Here is a 16,563-nt window from a genome sequence, read left to right on the forward strand (position 1 = left end):
ATAAAATAATAACGATTTATTTTAAAAAAGTTGTTAAAAAAAATTTATTAATATATCATAATCTATAAATAAAAGATGAATAATAAAAGAGTAACGTGGACAGTGAGTTTATATATTTTGGTTTAGAAAGTTTACACAATGCACTGAAAATATATAATGCTCCCATGTGAAGGGTCTGTGAAAATGGTGGGAAAGGTGAGAAATGAAAACTGACAGTTCAATATTTATTACCACACTAATTTGAAATAGTATTATTCCATTGAGCCCCACTCTATAATCCTGTCTCTCTCTATGCAAGTTGTTCAGAAAACGTTAAACTCCAAAATGTAACATCGAAGAAAGAAGTAAGTTGAGTAGCTAGAAAACAATAGATGGACCAAAATTTGAAGTCAGTCTTGGTGCAAGTGAGGATCAGTCTGATAATAAACAACGTCTCCAGTGTCACTCACAAAGTGGTCTTCTCTCATGCTCTGCACCAAATACTTTATTAGATGAAATGGAATTGGTGCAGATCTCTCTGGCTCACGGTAATACTCTCCAAGAACTCCTTTTGCTGCCTTTGTCTGCACTCATTTCAAAACACACATCTCACAACTCTGATAATAAACATTCAAATACTCATAACTCATTTACTACTTCTGCCCTCAACGTCAAAACCAAGTTCAAATAATAATACTCACTTTCTCATTATAAAAATGCAAGTGGGTGCAAAAAAATGCTTTAAAAACAAGGGAAAGGTTACATGGAAAAGAGTGTGTAACAGGAGATAAAACAAAAGTAGCAATTGAATAGTGTTTATGGTTTTTGGGGTGAATAAAAAGTGTACCGCTTGAACAAGGTTATAGTGAGGGATTTGAGGGAAGAGATGATGGATAACGTGAGTTCCAATGTCATGGTGAAGGTTGTTGATCCAGCCATAGTCACGATCCACAGTTGTAAGACCTCCTCTTAAATAACTCCATTCCTGTCCAATTCAGAACACCACAGACTGTGTTATTGCTGCCTCAAAAACCAACAAGTTACCACTTACCTCACCTAATTTCTGGTACGGCTAAACTAAACATCTATAACTAGTTTCAATAATATAAGAAGTTAAAGGATGCAACGGGATGAACTGAATTTGTTACCTGGCCGCGGTACCAAGGTAGTTTCTTGGGGTGACCATGGTGATGCAAGTATGTTACAAAGTCCAGCCACATGACAAATATCTGCTATGCTCAAATAATTGTATAGTTAATGGAGAAGAAGTAGTAAACTATTTCAAATTTTCAATTGCAGAGTTAAAAAAAAGAAGAGGAAAAAAGAAGTAACAGTGTAGGAGTGGTGATTTACCCAATATGGAATGCCATAGACCTTGAGCAACAGAAGTGGACTAATGATGAAGGATAGATAGATAAGCAGAGAAAACATGATAAGCCAACACAGTGTTGAAATTGCTATTCCTTTTCTCTCATTGGGTGGGAACAGATTGCTGTAGGGATTGAAGTGAGACCCTTCCTTTCCGGGGCTTCTTCCAAACTGAAATGTGTTTCCATCACAAACAAAACTCATTACTTACTTTGAACTGTGTATTTAGAATAATAACAATGTATTGTTGTCTCGGTTCCTGGTAAAAAAAGGACTCACCAAATAAATTGGATAGGCAAACAATGGAAATGGCACAGTGAATCTAGCAAGTCTTGTCATGTAGTCTAGATTCTTGTAAATCTTCTCTGTTAACTAAGACAGTGACAGATAAAGAAAACCATGTTCAAGAACAGCCTCGTGAAGTATAATAAAGGTACCCTTTTTATTGGGACTACAAAATATATGTAACAATTGAATCACTATAGAGGCAATTAATAACATACTGGCACCCATGACTCGTCCTTCTCAATGTGTCCATGGTTTTGATGGTGAGTTCTGTGACTAACTCTCCTGCAAAATCCATGGGAACAAAATCAATTTGGTTGTCAAAAGTGTTCGGTTACACAGCTCAGATGTGATTTTTCAGGTTCACTCAGAAGTTGATAGAAGTAAAACCTTCAAATCCCAGATGTAAGTTTTACTCAAATGGATTTTCAAAACATGCTATAAAATCCAAAAGAACTTCCAATCGAAGGACAAATGAAAAAGAAAAAGAGATGCCAGGAACCAACCATCCATGATATGGAACAAGAATTGAGGAATGCAAGATGTGTCCGACGAGGTTGTTCAGAAAAGAGCTGTTTGAAAAGCTTCCATGGCCACTGTTGAATGCAGAAAGAAAAACTTTACCATACAGAAAACAGAAACATCCTAAACAATGCGCGAGACTGAAAACAAAAGCAAGACATTACCAATCATGTCCAAGCACAAATATCGCCCAGAACATTGTTCCCTGAATAGGCCAATAGAGAAGCCAGATAAACCAGTTGTCGAAGCGAATTGCTGCCGCCGCCAATGCAGCAATAACCAACACATCCCTGAGAACATAACTGAGAGATCTCCAAGGGTTCTTGACCCAGCAATGTTCTGGTATGGCTGCTCTTATCTCAGCAATCTTGAACGGTGGAGGAGCACTAGGGTCAAAATCTTTGGGGTGCCCATTTGCAGCATAGGCTAAAGGCTCTGTGTCTTTAACCATTGCTGCTAGGTTCAGTGGTTCTCGGATTCAGGGATGTGTGGTGGGTGAGTGGGGTAGTGGCTTTATGCTCTGTAGTCAAAAAAAACCAACAAGCATAAATCTTTGAAAAATTTACTTATGGGGGTAGTTCATTTCTATAACCGCAGGTTGTAACAGTAGTAATAATAATAATAATAATAATATAATAACACTCAAACATTCTACTTTTACTTCATTTGCTTCTCCACTATTTACGTTTTACGTTGCTTTGCCTATAACAACTCACAAACCAAGGCGGATAGTTCTAGAAAAACACAGATCATACATTCTGTCATTGTTTGTGTTTCTCATATGCAAATATTTCTTTTCTTCTTTTTATTTTGGATCAAACTTATTTATTCTACGCAATTAATCCCACTCTTTGAATTTATTACCAGGAATGGAAGATTCAATGAACATTATTAATGTGTGTTTCACGTAATTAATGCTCCATTTGAATGTCACATGCACATAATAAAAAATTCATTAAGTGTGAATGTTCACTACCAGTCAAACATTATATATATGATATCACTTTTTTTTATTATTATTTTCAATTTCACTCATTCAACCTATTTGGATCTTATTATTTCACATAAGATTTGAGATTTGTCTTAAATTAATTTCTAACTATCAGTTTAGCATTTAAGGACTATTTTAATACTTTATGCAACTTTACAAATATAATGTGTTCAGCAACATGTAAAATTTTAAAAAAAATCATAAATAGTTTTGAAATCATCGTGGTACTTTTTTCATTTGTAATTGTTTTTTTTTTTGGGTATTATAGTAATACTAAGGAGTTTATTTTGCCGAATGAGAGAAAAATTAAATTAAATTATTTTCAAGTAAAATTAACTCATATAAAAGTAAAAATTAAAACTTTAAAAATATGTATGATATTTCTTTATAATTTAGTTTATGAAAAACTAGTTCTATGAGAAATATAGAAATTTTAAAAATGACATTTTTTTATATTCAACTAACAATACAAGGAAATCTAGTTTAATTTGTTGAAAAATAATATATATAGATATAGTTATCTGTATTTAATTGTCACCAACATATTTCAATTAATGTTTGTTCGTAAAAGTTAAATAAATGATTGTAAATTCATTTATATAGTTTAACTCCTATTAGCAAACATCAATTGAAATCTTCAATGTTATCACCCTTCACTGGTTGTTTTGGGCTTCATTATTTCTAAGTTATTGTTATGGTATATAAATTAAATTAAAAATAATAGTTGGTCTTCTTTTTCAAAGATTTTTGTTAGATGACAATTAATTACAAACAATTATATATATATATATATATATATATATATATATATATATATATATATACACTATAATTGACGTTTTGTACAATTAAAAAATATTTTTTATGAATTAAAATACATTAATTGTTAATTATTTTATACCCTTAGTTTATTGTGAAATTTATTTACAAAACAGAACTCATTTTTCATACCTAAAAATGACAATCTGTAGTGTTTGAATAAGAGATCACAGAACATATCTTTGTACCCACATTAAAAGAAACATATATCTTAGATGTTCATATTTGCAATAGTCATCGACTTATGTATGAAGTAAATTAAAAACAAAAACAAAAAAACAATTCAGTGTTTGCATCAAACAATATATTCAACTTTCTAATCATTTTCGTATAAGTAGTGTGACAACATTTCCATATTCTGATCTGTTTATAAACCAAATTATTGAATCTCTTCAACAAAACAAGAAAAATCCTGATTTGATGAATCATGTTCATAATCACTGATAGGAAATTTGATGTATGAACCAGCCGATTAATAATAGAAAAAGTCCACAACAGATCGGAACAAAGTGAAAAATAGGATGATAAGAAAATAACTTACAAAAGGGGTTCACCAATCTTGGAACATATCAAAAGAGAGCCTTTAACAGAAGATAGGTTTCAGTTCCACCCAACACCAGCCTCGTTAGAACATACAGAAATTCACTGGTGAAATAGAAAAGAAACCTATTGTGAGAAAGAACAATGTGATTCGCGATGAGTAAAGACACAAACCTAATTCACAATGAGTAAAGAAACAAACCACTACTTAAAAAGTGTTTGGTTCTAATTTCTGAATTGGACAAATGGTATGAAAGTTTACTAAATTTGGAGCATCATTTTTGGATCCAAACACAAAAAGAATCGGTATTTGTTCATATAAATAAGGATCAAAATATTTAGAAGTATTCACAAGAAAGTTGAATACTTTTAAAATAAATTCCAATATTTTTGAAGAATTAACAAAATATATAATATGTATCGGTTGTTTGTTGATTATAATTTATATGCATATAAAATGTATTTATATATTTAAAAACTATTTATTTATTTAAAGCAAAAACAAAGATATATCTTATCTAATGTTATGTGGTAAAGTCATCTCCACATATTTGTGTGAAGCCCAAAGGAGATAAGGGCATTTGGGAACCGTGGCAAACAAAGAACACGATGGAGAAGAACCTTATTATTCTACATAGTAAACCATGGCCTTCTCTGTTAATACCTTCTCACAGTGCCACCCACTTAGAGTGGCAGGGCTCGACAAGGGTCCTTGCAAGCTCCAACAGTGTCTCCACAATCAATTTGTCACACCCAAAATTCATAGATACCCAGTTGAATCAACTATGTGTCAATGGTCAGCTGAGTGAGGCTGTGGCAATTCTTGACTCCTTGGCCCAACAAGGGTCCAAGGTGAGACCCATGACCTTCATTAACTTGCTTCAGGCTTGTATTGACAGAGACTGCATTTGGGTGGGTAGGGAGTTGCATGCCAGGGTTGGGTTGGTGAGAAAGCTGGACCCTTTTGTGGAGACCAAGTTGGTCAGCATGTATGCTAAATGTGGGCTCTTGGAGGAAGCACGGAAAGTATTTGATGAAATGCGTGAAAGGAATTTGTTCACTTGGTCTGCTATGATTGGTGCTTGCTCCAGAGACCTTAAGTGGGGGGAAGTTGTGGAGCTTTTTTATGATATGATGCGAAATGGGGTTTTGCCTGATGATTTTTTGCTACCAAAGATTTTGAAAGCTTGCGGAAAGTGCAGGGATTTTGAAGCTGGGAGGTTGATCCATTCTATGGTGATCCGTAGAGGAAGGTGCTCTTCTTTGCGCGTGATCAATTCAATTCTGGCTGTGTATGCTAAGTGTGGGGAGATGAGTTATGCAGAGAAGCTTTTTAGGAGAATGGATGAGAGGAGCTATGTTTCCTGGAATGTGATAATAACTGGATATTGTCAGAAGGGTGAGATCGAACAAGCTCGGAAGTATTTTGATGCAATGCAGGAGGAAGGGATTGAACCAGGATTGGTAACTTGGAACATTTTGATCGCCAGTTATAGTCAGTTGGGGCATTGTGAGATTGCAATTGATTTAATGAGGAAGATGGAGAGTTTTAGGATTACTCCAGATGTATATACTTGGACTTCTTTGATTTCTGGGTTTACTCAAAAGGGAAGGATAAATGATGCTTTAGATTTGTTGAGGGAGATGTTTATAGTGGGGGTTGAGCCCAACAGTATTACAATTGCTAGTGCAGTGTCGGCGTGTGCGTCAGTAAAATCACTAAGTATGGGATCAGAACTCCATTCTATAGCTGTTAAGACAGGTTTGGTTGATGATATGCTAATTGGTAATTCACTGATTGATATGTATGCCAAAGGTGGCAATCTGGAAGCTGCTCAACGCATTTTTTATGTGATGTTAAAGAGAGATGTATATTCTTGGAACTCCATTATTGGAGGGTATTGCCAAGCTGGTTTCTGTGGCAAAGCTCACGAGTTATTTCTGAAAATGCAGGAGTCTGATTCACCACCTAACGTCGTGACATGGAATGTAATGATCACAGGATTTATGCAGAATGGTGCCGAGGACGAGGCATTGGATCTTTTTCAAAGAATTGAGAAAGATGGGAATATTAAACCAAATGTAGCATCATGGAATTCTTTAATTTCTGGTTTCTTGCAGAGTGGACAAAAGGAAAAGGCATTGCAGATGTTTCGGCGGATGCAGTTCTCCAATATGGCTCCCAACTTAGTTACAGTGCTTACCATCCTTCCTGCCTGTGCAAACCTAGTGGCTGCTAAGAAAGTGAAAGAAATTCATTGTTGTGCAATACGTAGAAATTTAGTGTCTGAACTTTATGTATCAAATACATTCATTGATAATTATGCTAAGTCAGGAAATATAATGTACTCCAGAAAAGTATTTGATGGATTATCCCCAAAAGATATCATCAGTTGGAACTCTCTGCTTTCAGGTTATGTTTTACACGGCTGTTCAGAGTCTGCACTTGATCTTTTTGATCAGATGAAGAAGGATGATAGACTCCATCCAAATAGAGTTACTCTTGCAAGTATTATCTCAGCTTATAGTCATGCTGGAATGGTGGATGAGGGAAAACATGCTTTCTCCAACATGAGTGAAGACTTTAAGATCAGACTTGATCTGGAACATTATTCCGCTATGGTCTATTTGCTTGGTCGTTCGGGTAAGCTTGCCGAAGCATTGAAGTTTATTCTGAACTTGCCCGTTGAACCAAATTTTTCTGTATGGACCGCCTTTCTGACTGCCTGCAGAATTCATAAGAATTTCGGAATGGCAATCATTGCAGGAGAACGTCTGCTTGAGTTGGATCCTGAAAATATTATAACTCAGCATTTACTTTCACAGGCATATACTTTATGTGGGAAGTCTAGGGAAGCTCCAAAAATGACAAAGCTGGAGAAAGAAAAGTTTCTGGTTGGGCAAAGCTGGATTGAAATGAATAACATGGTCCATACTTTTGTTGTTGGTGATCAGTCAAAACCATATTTGGACAAGCTCCATGCTTGGCTAAAACGGGTAGGTGTAAATGTCAAGGCACATATTTCTGACCATGGGCTTTGCATTGAGGAAGAGGAGAAGGAAGATATTGGTAGTGTACATAGTGAAAAGCTTGCGATTGCGTTTGCATTAATAGGTTCTCATCACACACCTCAAATTTTACGGATAGTAAAGAATTTGAGAATGTGTAAGGACTGCCATGACACAGCTAAATACATATCTTTGGCATATGGATGTGAAATATATTTAAGCGATTCAAATTGTTTACACCATTTTAAAGATGGTCATTGTTCTTGTAACGATTATTGGTAGAACAAATAGACCTGAAAGAGAATTAATGGATTCAGAAATATGTAAATCTGTCATGCTGTTTTAATTATTCTTGATGTACATGGATCTTTTAATGATATCTACATGAACAAAATAAAGGGACAACATCAATTGACACCACGTGTCAATTTAGGCCGAGATTATTATTTGTACTTGTATTCTTTCAATTCAAATGCAAATTGCAACCCGATTATAAGGGGCTCCCACAGATTAGGTAGCTGATACTAGAGCAGTTTTATTTTAGAGGGTGGTGGATCATGAGTACATAGACATAAGTGAAGATGATACTTCAGTTTCTTCAAGAAAACATGTAAGATAAAAAAAAAATAGACTTGGAATTTGAGGAGAAATGGAAAATAATGTAGTTGATATTTCTGTCATACCACTTTTCAATGCAGGGAATGATCTAAAAGAATTATATGTATACTGGAATAAAATTCCCCTGCCTTGTAAATTTGCAAGAGAAATGTACATCACTAGTATTTTGTAACTATGCATTTTTTAAAAATATAATATATTTATTATATAAACTTATACTTTTGAAAATATAATTAAAGTTTAAAATAAATATTTTATTTTTTGTAAATTTATATAATAATTTTATTATGAAAATATATATAAGTTATTTACATATTTCTTTAAATTTTATTTTATTATACAATTGTGTAAAAAATAATAATGATATATATTATGAGAATAAAAAATCAAATAGTTTTTTCTTGGTACATAAAAATTAATTAGTTCTACATACTTAAAAGTAATTCCAGAAATAATACGTATATCCGTATAAATGTGATTTGTTTTGGAAGTAAATCCGGATACTTTACATATATTTGTATTTGAATGAATATTGTGACAGTAAATTTCCAATATAAAAATACTACTTGTGTGGTTATTATTTGTGCACTAACTTTCCAATGTGAAAGTTCTACATGTTTTACGGAATCAATTTCGATTAAAAATTCAATGTACAAATATAATAATACATACTTTAATTATTGTAGCTATAGATGTATATATTGGAGATTTAGATAAATAATATTAGCCATTTATTCCGTTTTTAGCTACTACAAAATATAATGTATAATTTGATCTATCGTAATCGGAGTTACAAATTTGGAGATTTAAATAAGTAGTATTAGTTCATTTATTCTCACTAGTCGATATAAAATACAATATATAATTTGATTTATTGTAGTTGGAGGTATAAACCTTGAAGATTTAAATGAGTAGTATAAGTTCATTTATCCTAACTAACCATTACAAAATACAATATATAATTTGATTTATTATAGGTGGAGGTATAGTTGAGAATTTAAGGCCCAATAAACATATTAGAGACACAACCCAATATAATTCATTAATTATCTTTGTTATAAAGTAATCCAAACCTATATCTATTTGGGTAATATGCACATATTATAACTAATATCGAAAGTTTGTTATTATGGTTATTATATTTTAAGGTAAGTATTACTCCAATGCGAACATAGACTATCGGTCCATGTTGATCCTATAAATGCAACTAATATTTCTCTTGTAAGCAATCTTTGATTGCAATTCTCAAGAGAGTTAAAACACTTATTGAACTCATTTGAGTTAAAGAAAATCTGGCAAGGTTGCTTAGTACTAGAAGTGGTGCGAATACTCCTCCAAGTCTAGGGTAACATGTGGTTATTCATTAATAATGGAGACCAGGAGTGGTGAAAATACTCATCCAAGTCTAGGATAACAAGAAGTTACTCGCTGACTCTGAAAACTAAGAATGATGCGAATACTCCGTGTAATCTTGTGGAGATGATAGTGAAATTTTCTCCGGAGAAAATTACACGTAACTCAGTTGGAGTGAACCAGTATAAAATATTTTGAGCAATTATTTCCTCTCTTGCCTAAACGCTTCTCTTACAAAACTTGCAGTTGAGTTTTTATTTCTAAACGCTGAACTTTTCGAGCTAAACAACGATTACTATTAAATAAAGGAAGTTTTTATAAACTCTGTTGTGTACATCCTTAATAGCACTACAAAAACATATTTCTTGAAACTATCTTTTATTAGGTAGAACGTCTAAACATTTAAAAGGAAATCATAAAACGCTACTACGTGCTATATAAAAAAGTTGCGAAATATTTTTTTCCATTAACATTATTCAACTTCCTCCTCTTCTAATGTTTTTCAAGTACTTCATCCTTTTCATTTTCATGTAAATAGGGAAGAATTGATTTGCTTTCGACCAAAATCGATTTTAAACTTTCCCAGCATCAAACCGGCAGCGTACGAATGAATAAATATTTGGTAAATGCAACGTTTGTCACCTCAAGAAGCATGTTTCTCAACTAAAAAAGCTTGTGTGTGGACTGTGAACACTCGTTGCCTTCTCCTCCACAAACAACACCACGAGACCTCTTCAATAGCAGAATTCCTTCTACTCCACAAAAAAACACCACGAGACTTTCAAACAACTCTTTTTAAAGTTGTGTATTGAAGGCAACACCTATTCTCCCAATGATCACATTGATGGCCTTTTTATACAACCATCTACCCCATTTGTGGTCAAAGGCTGTGATGTGCAGGAAAATCTCCACTGTTCAGCAAGAAATCTCACTATTCATGCAATGAGAGTCATCTTCATGTATATCTGGACAGTACTAGTTTCAAATAAAAGCCAAGGTTATATTCAATGCATCCTATACCATACATCTCTACCTATTTCTTCCAATATGCATGGATGGATATAAGCATTCTCTTCAAGTTAACTCTGCTAAATTAGCTGCAAATAACTTGAAACAAATGCACTTCTTAGTCGCACATCCATCGTTGAACACATGCACAAATAGTGGATCCACAAAAACAAATAGAGTGTTAACAAATTTCCATTGATCCTAGGTTAGACATATTAGAAGCTAAGCCTGACGTTTCAGAGAAGAGATCTTACAACTATTATTTAACTATTTCTATGTACAAAATACGAGATGACAAAGTGTGCACTGTGACCCATTTCTATTTCTACATTGTTGTTTTTGGAAGAGATTGAACTCTCTCTCTATGTATATTGTTGATCTTATTTGATTTACTTGAAATGTGAATTTAATAATGAATATAATATACAGATAATTGAAAAACATTCTATAAATTAAAATATTCAATTAAAACAATTACATTTCCTAAAATTTAAAAATAAATCATCCATCTGCATACTTATATTTTTTTTGTCAATGTTTATTATATGAGTATGACTGCCTTAAATTTCAAGACATTTGTCATGACTCCACCAAGGATTGGAATGAGCAACTACATTCCTTCGATAGAGCTACTCAATAAATGGTTTCAAAATTTTCAATTTCTTTCTTAGATCAGAAGCAGTATACTACACTTATGATAATCATCAATTTAGTTACATTTGAGATAAATCATAATTAAGCAAGTTGATGAAAGATTGGCCACTTAACACTCAAGAAAATATCATTAAGAGAAAATTTGTTTTCTTTGGAGTTTCTTTACTTCATAGTCAAAGGAATCTTGTTGGTAAGATCATATTTACGAGACACAACTAATAAACAAGAAATAAGTATAAGGCAGAATTAGAAAAAAAAAAAGATTTCTCAGCCAATCACTTAAAAACCCAAAAAAGTTCATGTAAAAAGATAACGAAATAACTTACATAAATAAAGTAATTTTTAAATGAAATTAGTAGCAAAACACCCAACAAAAATGAAGCAATGCGTCTTATTCGACCATCCATGTTTTAGAGGTTCTATTCTCATGTTTCAAGGCATTAAAATATTGTTCTGGTGTATTACAGAGGTTGGTTTAGGAGGAAAATGAGAAAATCACAAAAGAGGCCCTTTGCCGTATAATCTGTTATGTAGAACCCCATTTGGATACGATACATGAATTGGTGATGTTCCAGAACAAAGATTTGTAAGTATGTCCAAGAAGATATAATAAATATATTATAAAGCCAATAATTGTAGTCTTTTCATGTTCCTCAATAGCTATAAGTAATAGATTCTCATTCAAACATGCTTTATAAACTAATGATTGGGGCCAGAAAATTCAATCTGGGAAAAGATTGGTAGAGAACACAAAGTGTGGCATGAGCAAGCATCCACAAAAGAGTATTAGATTCTTCCTCGAATTGTTTATAAGAAGCACATTATGAGTAAGTACGGTGTAAAATTTTAATACAAAGAACATAGCTAAAAATGATTAAATAAAGAAATATAAGAGGGTGTAGAATATGATATGATCATCAGAAATCAGATTCCAAGAAATCTCTACCACTCATGGCACCAAACCACTAATAAAGTCTAAGTGCTGCTGACTAAATTCCAAAACTCGAATTTAGCATAAGAGGATATGTTCCTTTCTATTTTCTCAATAAATGAGAAATAAAATGATTGTTCAGTCTCTCCTAAAATACCTATCATGTGTCTTAAAAAAGTGCAAGAATTGTTTAACAAAAACAAGGTACTGATAGATGTAGGGAAGTTGATTCCCTGCCTTTTATTGCTTTCCCTCCATAGTGCAACTAAAATTAGCTTTGTCTACATAGTTCTTCATCTATATTATTTTTATAGACAAAGTCCCCTACCAAAAACTCAATCTCTTCCTCCATAAATTCTTCCTATGCCTCCCCTTAACTGCACTCACATTAACAATATCAGTTTTCCTAGTCCAAAGTCAAACATCATTATCCCCCAAGTAGAACATGGTAGTACATGCATACAACTACTTATGTTACATTACATATGACAAAACTCATAGATGTTTATGTTAAACAGGACTAAATGCTTAGATACCTCAGTTTATTTTCAACAAATGTATGTTTTTACCCTCTTTTCTTACCACCTTTGCATGATGTTTTTGTGTGCAGAGTTCTGAGGATTCCACAAAGAAACCTCAGTCAGTTGGACCATGGGGAGGCAAGGGAGGATCTCTTTGGGACGACGGGGTATACTCAGGAGTAAGGCAATTGGTGATAGTTCATGGAGCAGGCATTGACTCCATCCAGATTGAATATGATAAGAAAGGAAGCTCCATTTGGTCAGAGAAACATGGTGGAAGTGGAGGCCGTAAAACTGACAAGGTAAAGGTTCCATATTGGCACTTCAGAATATGATACATTAGAAAGAGAGATTATTGGGTGAAAACGTTTTTCTTCTTGTGAGAAATAAAAACTAGCTATAGGTCAATACTTGAGTGATAAAAAGAGTAATATCATGTTAAGGCCCTAGTTAGAAGCTGGTATTAGTTAAATTTGAGCATAAAATAGCTAACTACTGGTGACTGTGTTGCAGGTGAAGTTTGATTATCCAAATGAGATCCTAACCAAAATCCATGGATACTGTGGCAGTTTCAATCACCTGGGGCCAAACTTAGTTCGGTCACTGAGTTTTGAGAGTAACAAGAAAACTTACGGACCATTTGGTGTTGAACAAGGAACATATTTTTCAGTCCCATTGACTGGTGCGAAAATTGTTGGATTCCATGGCAGGTGTGGTTGGTACATAGATGCCATTGGAGTCTATCTGAAGTCCCTGAAACAACCAAATCCATCAAAGCCTTTGGCTCATTCCCAGAGCCCCATTACTCAGTTCTCTGAGAATTTTGGTTATTCTGTGATACAAGGAACTGTGAACGAACACTACGATATTGTTCTTGCTCTGAAACAAAAAGATCATTTCAATGAGAATTTAGCAAAGAATGTCCCCGGAAAATATTCTTTTGTCCAAGAATCCAAAAATACCGAACACAAAGAAAAGGTGAGAGAGCCTGTATTGATGAGTTCTCTGTCATTTAAAGTGTTCCTTAACTTTCTTTTCTAGTTCTCAAATTGCCCCAGATGAATCTTTTATCCTATCTTCTTTCAGATGGCTCGTGTGAAAGAGTCAATCCCAAAGGTTGGAGGTGTGGTCACATATGGACCTTGGGGTGGCATTGGTGGACATGTTTTTGATGATGGAAGCTACACAGGAATCAGGCAAATCAACTTGTCACGCAACGTTGGAATTGTATGGATTAGAGTTTTGTATGATTATCATGGGGAAGCCATATGGGGATCCAAACAAGGTGGAACAGGAGGATTCAAAACTGAAAAGGTGAACCAAGAACAAACAGGCAAACTTAGCTTACTACTCTATTTCACAAACAAGGAAAACCAGACTAATTTATAATCTTTGCGACATCATTTTGCAGGTAGTCTTTGATTTTCCTTATGAAGTCCTGACACATGTATCTGGCTACTGTGATCCTTTGATGTACATGGGGCCTGTTATTGTAAGGTCACTGACTTTCCACACCAATAAGAGAAAGTATGGACCTTATGGGGATGAACAAGGAAATTCTTTCACCACAAAAGTGAAAGAAGGTAAAATTGTTGGCATTCATGGGAGAAAAGGTTTGTTCCTAGATGCTTTTGGGGTACATGTTGTAGAAGGGAAAGTAACAGTGCCTGTGGCAACCCTTCCCAAGGAAATAAACCCTAGAGAAACAAGTATTGGAGATGAAGGCAATGCTCAATGGCCTAGCAAACTAGTTCTTGCTAAGTCATCAGCAGCTGAAGAGGTATGGCCTTTTATTGGCAACAACTTTTAGAATTCAGAAGATACTGAAGGCATATTTAAGAACATTTTCAATCTCCTTTTATGGATTGTACCTTTCACTTTGGTCATACCTTTCTTAGGTTTCTTGTGGTGTGATGAAAGAACCAGCTCCATGTGGACCAGGGCCATGGGGTGGGGATGGAGGTAGACCCTGGGATGATGGAGTCTTTTCTGGGATTAAGCAAATTTATTTGACAAAAGTATCAGAAGGAATATGTTCTATCCAAATGGAGTACGACAGAAACAGACAATCTGTGTGGTCTGTAAAACATGGTGGTAATGGAGGAGACACCATGCATAGGGTATGATTATGAGCTTCCACTTTCTTAATCTAAGCACGTTTCACTGTCTTTCTTACTTCCTTAAACCAATATTAAGCTAAAGAACTCCCCATGGTAAATGCTGCAAAGCACAAATGCAAAGTGTTCACGACATGAACATTCTTAAACATAATGAAGCTTAACTTGTTGTGATTTCAGATACAATTGGAGCATCCACATGAAGTACTGACTTGCATTTCTGGCTATTACGGGTCAATCACTAAGGATGATCAGCAACATAAAATCATAAAGTCACTGACTTTTTACACTAGTCGTGGGCAGTATGGTCCATTTGGTGAAGAAGTTGGGAAATTCTTCACCTCGACCACTACAGAGGGCAAGGTGCTGGGTTTTCATGGTAGGAGCAGCTTGTACTTAGATGCCATTGGAGTCCACATGCAGCACTGGCTAGGAAGCAATAAAACTTCTAGGTCCTTACTCTTCAAGCTATTTTGATCACTACCTCTCACCAAAACAACAACTTAGCATTTGGACTAGTATTGAGGAGAGTTTGAAATCTTGATGTGATTAGAGTTTGAAAATTTGACGCAATAATAACACGTTAAGGAAAGTTGTATAAGCGGATTATTGATAACATCAATGCTTGTATGCTTGAAACGGTTAGGTATGAGACAAAACGCAAAGCACTCAACTAAAATAAAAATGAGAAAATAATACCGATAGACAAAAATGGAAAAAATGGAAATTTTACTAGTGAAAACTTACAACTTCATTCTCTACAAATTTAAGGAGAACTTTTCCTATGTTTAAAGCAATATAAAGGAGCAAGAGAAATATGGATAACACTTACTACACCTCTTACAAGTGTAAACACATATCTTGTAGTAGATCTTTTTTTTTTCGATATCACTTGCAAAATCTGAGTCGACATAGCCTTGCAACTGATTTCGATCCTATGAAACATAATGCAACACCTACTAATACTCTGATGCTTCAATGATTTTTGCTCAGATTTTCCATGAACCTACTAATTACTCCTACTACTTGTGCAATGTTCGGTCTTGTACAAATCATGACATACATAAGATTTCCTATTGTTAATGCATATGCTACTCGAGATATCTTCATCTTTTTCGCTTCACTACTAGGACTCATACTTGAGGATGACTAAGGAAGTGAGGTAGAAATTGGCTTGCAATCTTGCATGTTGAAATGTCTCAAGATCTTGAGTAAGTAATTCTTCTAAGAAAGTCAAATCTTCCTATCTTTTTTGTCTTGGTGAATCTCCATCCCTAAAATCTTGTGTGTTGATCCCAAGTCCTTTATATCAAACTCCTAAGACAATTATGCCTTCAATTTTTGGATTCGAGCTTTGTTGGGGCCTACCCCCAACATGTCGTCCACATACAACAACAAAATAATGAAATCCTTCTCATCAAACCTATTGTAATGAGTATAATGATATGAACTCAATCTGTTGTATCTAAGACTAATGATGAAGGAATTAAATCTCTTATACCAACACCTTAACTCTTTCTTTAGATCGTACAGAGATTTGTTTAACTTGCAAACCAAGTTTTCTTGCTCTTTAAAGCCTTCTGGTTGGACCATATATATTTCTTCTTCAAGTTCTCGATGAAGAAAAATAGTTTTTACATCCACTTGTTCCATATGTAAATCAAATGCAACACACATTGCTAGCACAATTTTGATTGTTGTCAATCTAACAACTAATGAGAATATCTCATTAAAGCCAATGCCTTTTTTCTAAGCATATCCTTTTATCACCAATCTAACATGATATTATTCCACTTGATCATTGTTATCTCTCTTGATCTTATAGACCCATTTGCAACCAATGGCTTT

The 16,563-nt window shown here is 34.2% G+C and overlaps 3 protein-coding genes across 4 annotated transcripts; 2 read left to right on the top strand and 1 right to left on the bottom strand.

Moving 5' to 3' along the window:
• Positions 1-196: 196 nt before the first annotated feature.
• Positions 197-4,761, bottom strand: LOC124823089 (omega-3 fatty acid desaturase, endoplasmic reticulum). Of its 2 annotated transcripts, XM_088091667.1 has the most exons (10): positions 4,707-4,761; positions 4,506-4,609; positions 2,319-2,674; positions 2,139-2,228; positions 1,851-1,917; positions 1,627-1,719; positions 1,333-1,518; positions 1,128-1,208; positions 827-964; positions 197-563 (listed from the first exon to the last, which is right to left on the bottom strand). In XM_088091667.1, exons 3-10 carry the CDS (start codon positions 2,603-2,605, stop codon positions 390-392), a joined length of 1,116 nt encoding a protein of 371 aa, XP_087947793.1. In that variant the 5' UTR covers positions 2,606-2,674; positions 4,506-4,609; positions 4,707-4,761; the 3' UTR covers positions 197-389. The 2 variants fall into 2 exon arrangements, with proteins under 2 accessions (XP_087947793.1, XP_047151185.1); XM_047295229.2 differs by lacking the exon at positions 4,707-4,761 and having other exon boundaries at positions 4,506-4,671.
• Positions 4,762-5,065: 304 nt separating this feature from the next.
• On the top strand, positions 5,066-7,951 carry LOC124823092 (Pentatricopeptide repeat (PPR-like) superfamily protein). Its single transcript, XM_047295232.2, has one exon. The coding sequence runs from the start codon at positions 5,114-5,116 to the stop codon at positions 7,793-7,795; it is 2,682 nt and encodes an 893-aa protein (XP_047151188.1). The 5' UTR covers positions 5,066-5,113; the 3' UTR covers positions 7,796-7,951.
• Positions 7,952-12,405: 4,454 nt separating this feature from the next.
• LOC124823094 (Mannose-binding lectin superfamily protein) lies at positions 12,406-15,331 on the top strand. Its single transcript, XM_047295234.2, has 7 exons — positions 12,406-12,525; positions 12,688-12,900; positions 13,112-13,576; positions 13,685-13,912; positions 14,010-14,378; positions 14,497-14,718; positions 14,896-15,331. The coding sequence occupies exons 1-7, from the start codon at positions 12,523-12,525 to the stop codon at positions 15,190-15,192; spliced, it is 1,797 nt and encodes a 598-aa protein (XP_047151190.1). The 5' UTR covers positions 12,406-12,522; the 3' UTR covers positions 15,193-15,331.
• The last annotated feature ends 1,232 nt before the right edge of the window (positions 15,332-16,563 follow it).

This window comes from Vigna umbellata, chromosome 1 (assembly GCF_029865625.1).
Source record: "Vigna umbellata cultivar VRB3 chromosome 1, Vumbellata_1.0, whole genome shotgun sequence".
NCBI lineage: Eukaryota > Viridiplantae > Streptophyta > Magnoliopsida > Fabales > Fabaceae > Vigna > Vigna umbellata.

Coding starts and splice junctions, on each gene's coding strand:
- LOC124823089 (XM_088091667.1), bottom strand. CDS start 2,605: ATGGTTAAAGACACAGAGCCTTTAGCCTATGCTGCAAATGGGCACCCC. Junction 2,229..2,318: donor TTTGTGCTTGGACATGATTG/GTAATGTCTTGC, acceptor TGCATTCAACAG/TGGCCATGGAAGCTTTTCAA. Junction 965..1,127: donor TACCTTGGTACCGCGGCCAG/GTAACAAATTCA, acceptor TGAATTGGACAG/GAATGGAGTTATTTAAGAGG.
- LOC124823092 (XM_047295232.2), top strand. CDS start 5,114: ATGGAGAAGAACCTTATTATTCTACATAGTAAACCATGGCCTTCTCTG.
- LOC124823094 (XM_047295234.2), top strand. Junction 13,577..13,684: donor ATACCGAACACAAAGAAAAG/GTGAGAGAGCCT, acceptor ATCTTCTTTCAG/ATGGCTCGTGTGAAAGAGTC. Junction 14,379..14,496: donor AGTCATCAGCAGCTGAAGAG/GTATGGCCTTTT, acceptor TACCTTTCTTAG/GTTTCTTGTGGTGTGATGAA.